We start from the raw sequence: 10,735 nt of genomic DNA, 5'->3' as shown, positions 1-10,735 counted from the left end.
GTTCTCAAAAAAGATGGTCAAATATTGTTATGATGCATACTTTGCTCATTAATGTACACGACTAAGGTTAAGTTGTGAATAGTAGGGGCTATGCTCGTTCCGAGTGCTACATTAATGAATACTGCCGCGCGGGATTAGCCGAGCGGTCTAGGGCCCTGCAGCCCTGGACTGTGCGGTTGGTCCCGGCGGAGGTTCGAGTCCTCCCTCGGGCATCGGTGTGTTTGTTTGTCCTTAGGATAATTTAGGTTAAGTAGTGTGTAAGCTTAGGGACTGATGACCTTAGCAGTTAAGTCCCATAAGATTTCACACACATTTGAACACTTTTTTGAATACTAGTATTATTTTCACTTTGTGCCTGATTTTCTACAAAACATTTTATAGAGAGCGAATTTATTGCTAAGCTGCTGTTAATATGCCTAATTTTGTGAACAGTTGGCTACCTTTGCAACACGTTCTGCGCAGTGAGTACTTTATGAATATCTGTGGAATTGACCGAGAAAATTATTTCATATGCCATCAGTGAACAGATGTATGCAAAGTAAGTTACTTTTTTAATGCTTTCCTAAACGAAAATCAGTTATTACATTCCATTATCCATCTCAAGGGATACACAGTAGCCACAGAAAACTGGGATATCCAGTCGTGAGTTTGAATCCTGCATCTCAAAAATACGTGTGATATCAGAAGCTACTGTGTCGCCGTGTCCCTGGCTGCGAGTCGATCAAACCAAAAATTAATGCTCTCCTTTTCATAGTGGTCTACCTTTTCTCAACTGGCTGTGTTGAAGCTAATACGTCTTTCACGATGGAATTAAAGAAGCCTGCTGTGCGAAGGATAGGGTTGGCGTAATTACTCCCCTTGCATGAAGCTAGGTGCTGCACACGTGCTCGCAGCGATTGTGTATTTTATGGTTTTCGTGAACGTGTACGAAAGGTGTAATTCGCCGGTAGTTTCCGTAACAAAAGAGGCCGACTTGAGAAAAAAAGGGTACAGCTACGAGCAAAACATAATTACTGTAATCATGTGCAAGCCCCGGGGGCGCTGGCTGCTATCAGGGCAAACCCTTGCTTTACCCCGCTCCCCTTCCCTCGCCCTCTACTCCTCCCCCACCTCCCCCTCTCCCCTTCAATATCGTAGGCCGCATGCGGCGGCAGTGCAGTCGCAGCCCTCCCCATCCTATGGGCGAATAATTTTTTTTTCCTATATATTTTCTTTCACTTCCCTCCGTCTCTACCCCACCTCCGACTGTATACCCCTGCAGCGAATGAACAAAAACGGTTCCCTTTTGCCTTTCCGGAGGTCCCCCCTTATTCCGGAGGCCCTTCTCCTCTCTCAATTCCAGCACACATCCACACAATACGGGCCAACAGACCTTCTGTTGTGCCTCCCCTCCCCGCATCAAGCCAGTGCCCCACTGCCGTCCCCCTACCGGCCCTCTGGCAGGGCCAACTGCCATGCGACAATCCAACGCACACAGACGCACACGCACACGCGCGCGCGTTCACACACACACACACACACACACACTCACGGCGCGCCGTCCGTTCCTTTGCTCGCTCACGTGCGGAAGCGCGCAGCCGGTCGCTCGCGCGTGCTAGTTCCTATCGCTCGCGGCAGCGCCAGTGCAGTGGGCTACCAGCACCGCGTACGCACGTCCTCGGCTGCCCAGAAATCTCCGACACTGTGTCGCGTACACCGACAGGAGCAGAACCGTCGTAAAGTGGTGTTCTCGTCGGTAGCCGCCGGAGCAGAAAATGAGGAAGTTTACTGTGTGACATAGTGCGGGCCAGTGTTGTCAGTAGTCGCGTCGCGCGTGCGGCCGTCGGCCTCTCACTGGACAGAACGGGACAGCGCGCGGCTTCCAGCCGGGCCGCCACTTAGCGAGAAATAACCAGACTTAACGAGCGCTGCGCCGCACAAACTGTGAAGTAAACATAAAAGTGACCGAGTGGGCCGTAATTGGACCAGTACTGTCAGGGCAATTGACAGTGCCGGACAGAGAGAGGAGCCGGCGTGAATGAGCCAGAAGAGTGTGTCTGCGCTTCTCCCGTGTTTTGTTTCCTCCGCCGCGAGTGTCCGGCCGCGTAAGGCGGCGGGAAAACCTGGTGCGAAGTGCCTTCTGCTGTTGTCGGCCTGACTCCGCCCGCATGAGCGCGGCTCGCTTCCCGCCAACGCCAGTTGCCAGGAAACGGTTGCCATTCGAGTTGCCGGTCACGGTTCAGCGAGCGACAGAGCGCGCCAAACCGTTGGCGTGACTGCACAGCGCAGGCTGATCGCGAGTGGAAGGCACTTTCGTTGTCTACGAGCACACTGGATGCAAATTAACCTGCAGTCCGTGGCGCTGCACCAGGAGCTGTCAGCTGGCGTTGAAACATCTAACAGTGGCAGCTGTTTTTCGAAGATGACAACTATCGGCATGAGTCCGTTCTCGCGACTGGAGGTGGTACGCCAGGGCGTTCCCAGGCCAGAACGCCGAGAGATCATCATTTTGCGGAAGGGTCCGAAACCGCAGTCCCCTCCGCTCGTGTCGATGGTGCCAGTGGCCCCAGCAGTACCAGTGAAAGAGGAGCCCAGCGACGGCGCTACTCCAGTCGCGCCCCCGACTTCTGGAGGACGCAGGAAGAGGACGATGGCCTCGAGCAGCCGCAGAGACGGACAACAGCCTCCACCACTGGCCGTAGCGCGGCGGAACGCGCGAGAGCGCAATCGCGTCAAGCAGGTCAACAACGGCTTCGCCAATCTGCGCCAGCACATCCCGGCCGCCATTACGGCGGCGTACGCTGCCGCCTCCGGCGCCGACCTGCGCGCCGGTGGGATGAACGGAGGCGGTGGCGCCGCTCGGAAGCTGAGCAAAGTGGAGACGCTGCGGATGGCCGTCGACTATATACGCCGACTGCAGCAGCTTCTGGCCGAGGCCGACGGCGTCGAAATGCCGACGATGGGACCGGCGTCGGGCGCCGGGAACAACGGCGGCGCCGACTCGCCTCCGGTGCTCATCGAAGACGACGACGACGAGTCGATCGCGGGATTGGACGCCAGCTCCCCAGAGCCGCAGCACAGCGTAGAAGCCGGTTTCCCCAACACGCCGGAAGGCGCCAGTAGCTCGTCTCTGCTCAACTTCGTGGGCGCGACGTCTCCCCAGCGCCAGAACGAGCACTACTTTGCATCGTTGACGTCGCCGTCGAAGCATCCCTTCCCACCCCAAACGACTTCACCGACTAGGCAACAACACGTCTCGGAAAGCTGCATAGTGCCGTCTGTCTTGTCCGTAGAAGAACTCGCCACCAGTTCGCATTTTAAACAACAGGACTTGTCTTCGCGACTACCTACTGTGGAGCGGACGCTACTCCTGTCGCCAGACGAGACCGCCGGCCTGTCGCAGGAGAAGGCGGAGGCGCCGCACGGGGGGCTCGCCTACGACGTCGCGACGCTGGTCTCCGCGGGCGGCGGCGCCACTTCCGGTTTGCTGAGGCCGCAGCTGCCGCTGGCTCTGTCCAGATCGCACCTGCAGCAGCTGTCCGCTTACGAAGCGGCCGCCGCCTCACCACTGTGCGACGACGCGCTGGACGGCGGTGCGCCGGCGTCGGCCACGTCCACCTTCCTGAGGGCGCACCAGCTGGCCGCCAGCCTCGTCGCGCAGGGCTACCACTACACCCTCCAGGTGCCGCCTGCACCGCATCCAGTGGGCCTCAAGAAAGAGCCCACTGACAGCTCCGACGTCATGGACGTCATTGGCTCTTGGTGGGATCACGAGCAGAAGATGAGGCAGCAGACGGCCACATAACCGACAGGATGGTAAGAACTAATTCATCTTCTATTCGGCCCATCTGCTAGCTTCCCCTAACACATCTGTAAAAAAAAAAAAAATAATACATAATGAAATCATGATATCTCACGGAACAGTGACTACCTGCAATTACACTGAAGGACGTTAACGTGTGGGTCACTTGACATGTTTCAATAGGATAACTGGTTACATCTTCCACACAGTTCTTTACACGTCTTTCCAGATCAATACATTTAACTGTTGCGTAGCGCAGCTAGTCAGCAGGGCAAAGACTGAATGGTAGTTCAGTTTTCGCCCTTCTAACAAGGTGAAGTTCGCAGTGATTAGAAATACATTAGAGGCAGTCCTAACAAAACAAAACAAGTGCCCCACATTGTGTTTTCCTCGATCACCACAAACTAGTTACCCATAACCAGTTATCACAACCATACTTCGTTCTTCTTTATCCGCTTCGCTCCCCCCCCCCCCCTTCCCCGTCGGAGGTTCGAGTCCTCCCTCGGGCATGGGTGTGTATGTTGTCCTTAGCGTAAGTTAGTTTAATTAGTGTGTAAGCCTAGGGACCGATGACCTTAGAAGTTTGGTCCCATAGTCCTTACCACAAACTTCCAATGTTTTTTATTAGTTTTGCTCATTAAAAGAGCGCTTCGTATCTTCTTGGCCTGGTGTTTCTTGTTTTCTTATCATCCAAGAATCTTTTCATCAACTCTATGTGCTACTTATCGGAATATTCTGCCCTGTTTTATTTTTACGTTTCTCTACGCATCTGAGTTTAGGCACTAGCCTCTCGAAAGCTCCGCTATATTGATATCTTCCGTGAAATTCATATACTGTAAAGTTCTACTTCCGTTGCTTGTTACCACTTAATGCTGACCTGGTTTGAAATGATCTTTTTAAAATACAGGTATTATAATGAGTCTCCTTTGTCATTTCTGTGAATACGTCTACAGAGTCAAGCAACTCTTGTGCATGGTAGCAATGATACATCACGATGTACAGGTCCTTAGTCCTCCTCCTTGATTCTATTATAAAATGCAGATCAAAATACTGTAGCGAGAATTTTCCATTCTGACTTCATATTTCTACGGATTTATAGAAACATCCAATAAATCTTATTTGTGGTTCATTCAGGCATCCTACTGAAGCAACTCTCAGTATTGTTATAATTTCGCATTACGTTTAATTATCTTTTGTACCAATTTATATGACTTTCCGAGTTCCGTAATTCATCTGAAGTGATTTCGCTGTCCATTTCTATTGGCTGTATATTATTTTGATATTTTAAGGAAGATACCTGTAAAATTATTCCCTGTTAGGAATGTAACGGAAATCTGGTAAAATATTGGTTTAAGGTTTCCACGCAAAGACTATTTTATTTTGGCAATATGCAACTTTACAGTCTATTTCAAGATTTAACTTGTCATCAAATGTAAAGAACTTAACAGTTACACTGAATATTATGCGTGAAACATCGAAATTCATCCTACATTTTCCAGGAGGTGAAAAATTATCTTAGTGAATCATTGCTGTCTTTTAGTTAGTACTCCCTGTCTCTTAGCCGTAGTTATTGACTTGGAACTGAATTGTTTTGTTAGGATAGCCGATTTCAATCTATAATGTATTTCTTCAATCTTCTGATGGGTGGTATTTGGTGAACGAAATGTTCATTACATGCATTGTGAGTTTGGCAATCTGTTTGTTTACCAATTGCCACCCATAGTCACTTACATTTGAAGATGGCCATCGCAGGCCAAAATCAGTTATGATTGAGTCGTAGAATATTATTGCAGCTGAAATAAAAAGAAGTTCATTATAGAAATTTCTCATCAAACGCAGGTTTAGAATTTAGTAAGCAAGGAAACGGTAGTATACCGCGATTTTATATTTTATTTCTTGTTTCCTGATCACGTTTCAACAAATCTGAAAATGTTTCGTTTCTATAATATGCGTCCTCGATTTATAAGGGTCACAAATAAAGGGAAAAAGGATAATTTTGAAATGAGACCTTTCCATCTGTTTCCTTAGCCTGTAAACAAATTAATGTTGAAAGTAGTATAATAATGTTATGGAACTTCCTGCTATAGCGCTTCTTTATTCAGTATTCTTCGTGGTGCGCCCAGCACTTGCTGCTTCTTTGCCGAATGGCACACGCGTGTCAGTTCCAATGAAGTCGAGCTATACATCGGCTTCCTTTCCTAGAAAATAGGACTCCAGTCGGATCAGTTATTGTGTACGGGTAAATCCGCTGGATCTCGTAATTATTACAGACCCTGGTCAAAATATCGTACCGTTGTACTTCAGGATGCACATAAATGACTGGAAAAGCAATGCTTTTGTCTTCAAATACTAGTCATTCGTCACATTATCGTACCCTTATGAGACGCTATCGGGCGTGATACATTTCCAGCAGATCGTAAGATTACATGTCAAACAGCGCAGCTCTCGCTACGGAACAAAGCTTCCACAATGCACCACAATACAACTGAACAATGAATCTTCTTTAGGGATCATACCTGCGTGCTGGTTCGGGAATCGAACTCTATTCCGCGTCAGCCCTACCATTTAAACCATTAGAACGTAGCCGACGCCTCTGCCTTAGGTTCATTTCAGTTCAGCACACAGTAGCAGTAAGAAATATCACCTGTCGTATGAGAAATGTTCGGTTCAGAATGCACTCAGTTCAAGAGCGGAACATGATTCTCAAAAATATATAATTTCTACCGTTCCCGGGTTTAGTCCTGTTTTCTTATTACTGATTGTGGTAATGTAAAATACACAATAATTACAGGTCCGGTTTGAGGTAAAAAGAAAAACATATGTTTGGCCTAGAAACACCTCACGTCAGCTCTGTTGGTGTTGACACGATTCACGCTGTTTTAGAGCTTCGAGAAAATCACGCCTGTTTCCGTTGCAAGCACCATCCTGTTACACCTCTGTTCTCTGAATGCCTCCGTCTGCTGCCCCGTGACACTGAACCCACATTTGGAGGGATCAAGGTTGAGATTTTAGTCGGGTAATCAATATTTAAATTTTTCTTGATTTCCCTACATTATGCCGACGTGGTACCTTAGAAAACGCTGATGCAGGACTCTTTCTACATCCTTGTCCGACTGGAGCTTGCACGACGCCACGACCTCATCGTCGACGGGACATTAAATCTTAGTCCTCCATCCTTATTTTGTGTCATACCTCTTTCTATGTCTTACTAACATCTCCTCTGATCGTCCGGTGCAAAAATCGTCCGTGGGTTTACTCCCCCACTGGAGTCAACAAGTAGCTTCTTCATAAAAGTCTGCAAAAGAGTTCTTCCGTTCGGGCTGGTAGCAGTGATCAGTTATCGACGTCAAGATCTGACTGAGGGCAATGTCATATAGGCCTCTGTGATATATCCAAGCGGGCGAGCATACTTCCCAGTGGTAAAGCACACTACCCGTTTTCAAAATTAGTTTCTGCTGGTTAGTTCCGCAGTACGTTGTTCCTCTCATCTTTGACTTGATGTCAGAACGACGTTTATAAAGTAGGAGAGCTCGTTCTTGATGAACTCTCAAGCAGTTTCGACCGTGACGATGTTCAGCTGTTCTACCTCACCATAAGGGTCCGGGTAAAATACCAGCTCGGTTTTACAGAGTGTACACTTCGGCATTGACCCCTTATTTGGTTTGCACCCAGAACGAAGTCCCAAGAGACTGAAAAAAAAACCCGCAGTTAACTTCTGCTTGTAAGAACGGCAAAAGAACGGATCCGCAGAATTAAAAACAAAACAATATCCTCAACATCGGATTACTGCAGAATACTTGAACATGTTCTACGTTCGAGTACAATAAATTTGCTTGAGAGAGAAAAAGCTTATGTCCATAGATCAGTAAGGATTTACAAAACACCGAGCGTGCGATAGTCATTTGCCCTTTTCACACGCCATATCGTGTGAACCACGAATGAAGGGCAACAGGCAGATTCCATATTCCTAGATCCCTGGAAAGAGTTTGACACGTTTCTCCATTGCAGACGGAGCAAAAGGAATAGGTTCTCAGATACGTAAGTGGCTCGACGACTTGTAATAGAACCCTGTACGTAGCCCTGACAGTACGAGGTGGTGCAGTTGTTAGCACACTGGACTCGCATTCGGAAGGACGACGGTTCAAACCCGTGTCCGGCCATCCTGATGTAGGTTTTCCATGATTTCCCCAAATCACTTGGGGGAAATGTCGGGTTGGTTCCTTTGAAAGGACACGGCCGACTTAATTCCCCATCCTTCCCTAATTCGATGGGTCCGATGACCTCGCTGTTTGACCCCCCTCCCCCAAATCAACTGACCAACTGACGTAGTCCTCGAAGGTGGGCGTTCATTAGAGGCAAGGGTATCGGTAGGCGTGCCCCAGGGGTGATAGAGCCTCTCATATTTCCAATACACATAAATGATTTGACGGATGCGGTGGGCAGCAGCCTGCGACTGTTTTCTGATAATTGTGTAGTGTACGGTCAGAATTTGTATCGGGGTGATGGATTTTAGCTTACTCTAAAATCAGAAAAATGGAAACGTCCCCTTACAAAAATTAGTGAATTACTCTGCTGGTAAACCCCTTACGTTATTTGATTTTCAAACAGCTGAGCAAAACTGAACGTACTCAGATATTTCGCTCTTTACTTATTCTGATCATCACTAAACTGACACACAATATTTTTAGCGCAACGCAATCTGACATTTAATAATCCCTACAAAAGAATGGCCCTGACTAACAATAACCTATACCTTTCATGAATCACTTACCTCACAAAAATCTTCATTACTCGAACTACTGCAATACAGCGAGCGCCAATACTGCCAGCCTAATAAAAGATTCTAACTACTGAAGTCACTAACTACTAATAGGCATAGTTAGCAAATGAAAGATTTTGATAAAGAACAAACAATGTATTTACCTTAATAGTGTTCAAAAGTCATTATATATATATATATATATATATATATATATATATATAAAAATCAGTTCATGGTATCCAGTCTTACAAATTTACTGTTTCTGATGGACACACGTCCAGATCATCCGCTCTCAAAACTCCGCCATCTCTCTCCCCACATCCACCATTGCTGGCGGCTCACCTCCAACTGCGCAACGCTACATGCTGTTAACAGCCATCTGCCCAACACTACAATAGCATATACTCCAACAATGCAAACCAAACAGCCTTCACACAGCACAGTCTGTGATTTTCATATATAGCGCTACGTGGCGTTACCAACATAAAAACCTCAACAGCCTACTTACATAGCCCCCATGCTCCCCACAGAAAATTTTACAAATTGTTTTGGGCAGTGGCCAATACAGATTTCAAAATTTTTTTCATGATTACAATAACAAAGATCTCAAATGCACACACTTATTGATACACTATTGGTCAAAAGCAAAAATTGTTCTCATAAAGACAGTCCTGAACATTTATCACAATATAATTACACTGCACAAAGTCTGATCAGTAAAAGAAAATGCACACGGAAGTAGTGGATTTCCATGCTGTCTTGAAGAAGTAGTGTTGTCCTTCCAACAGAAAGACAGTGCTGACTCTTGACATGCAGACACGTAATGGGCCACAACAGAGCAAACCCACAGCAGGGTCAGTCGAAGTTTTGAAGAATATTGGTTGGTAGGTCATTACAGAGCAGACCCACTGTAGTCCTGGTAGAGAGTATGGTATTGGTGGCCCAGCAGAGGTGCAGACCCACTGCAGTCCTTGTAGAAATAATGGTGTTGGTGAGACATCATCAAAGGTGTAGACGCACAGTACTCCTTGTATAGATGGCCAGCAGCCATGTGTTCCGACTGTGCAGGTGCCCAGTCACCATCGAAGAGTCTTGCGGACAATATAGCAAGTCCATAAACTACCACTTGTGCACTCACAAAGTTTTTGGAATTGTCCTTAGAACCAGCAATGCTGTTAACCAGTCCTTTGCTGAATTACTAACACACGTGCAAACACGAACAGTCCCAACTTCTCACGTATTGTGCATATACTATGAGCAACACAACTGTGTGCAGAGAAATGAATGCTTAAAAGTTACTTAATTTGATGAACTGGTGTCAATTACAATTTTATACTATGAGAATACAATTACAAAAGTACAAAATACATCATTAAAGAACATAACAATACAGATAACGTTTGTAGTAGTACAGGCTTTATAAAAGAATAGAAATAAACATATACATCAGTGTTACCAACATAAAACCTAAACAGCCTACTTACAAAATGTAAGTTAATACCGATGAGTAGGAAAACAATCCTATAATTTTCGAACATAGCATTAATGGTGTGATGCTTCATATAGTCACATCGACTAAATATCTGGGCATAACGCTACAATGCTACATGAAATAAAAAAGAACACATAAAGTTGGTTGTGTGGAACGCAGAGTTTAGGAAATTGTGGAACAGCTGCAAAGGAGACCACGTATAGAAGTCTAGCGCAACCCACTCTTCAGCATTTCTCATGTGCTTGGGATCGGGTTAGAGGAAGGCACAGAAGTAATGCAGGAGCGGACTATTAAATTTGTTACCGATAGGTTCAATCAACAAACAAGTCTTACAGAGATACTTCGTGAACTGAGAAGGGGATACCAGGTGGAAGAAGTCGCTCTTTTCACCAAACACTGTTGAGTAATTTTAGAGAACTGACGTATTTGACTGACTGCTGCACGATCCAGTTGCCACACCCTTGTACTTCTCGCGTAAAGACGGCAAGGACAAGAGAAATAAGGGCTCGTACTGAAGTATATAGCCAGTCGTTTCTTCCATTGCTCAATTTGCTAGTGGAAAGAGGGTGGCTACGCAGCAAGAGGTACAAGATACCTAGTCATCTTCCTTCAAGGTTGACATATGCGAAGACTAAAGTCACAAAGTATCATTTTTGTAAAGTTTGAATACGTCCTGTATGCAAGATCGTCTTGTCTAAAG

At 46.5% G+C, this 10,735-nt stretch overlaps 1 protein-coding gene across 1 annotated transcript in view; it reads left to right on the top strand.

The window, feature by feature from the left end:
- Positions 1 to 1,641: 1,641 nt before the first annotated feature.
- Positions 1,642 to 10,735, top strand: part of LOC126176788 (uncharacterized) — a 142,934-nt gene continuing 133,840 nt past the window's right edge. The window contains exon 1 of the mRNA XM_049923960.1: positions 1,642 to 3,795. Coding sequence (XP_049779917.1) covers positions 2,315 to 3,784 — 1,470 coding nt within the window. The 5' untranslated portion in view covers positions 1,642 to 2,314 and the 3' untranslated portion in view covers positions 3,785 to 3,795. The remainder of the gene's footprint in view (positions 3,796 to 10,735) is intronic.

Source organism: Schistocerca cancellata, chromosome 3 (assembly GCF_023864275.1).
Source record: "Schistocerca cancellata isolate TAMUIC-IGC-003103 chromosome 3, iqSchCanc2.1, whole genome shotgun sequence".
NCBI lineage: Eukaryota > Metazoa > Arthropoda > Insecta > Orthoptera > Acrididae > Schistocerca > Schistocerca cancellata.
This window is presented reverse-complemented; position numbering and strand designations above follow the sequence as displayed.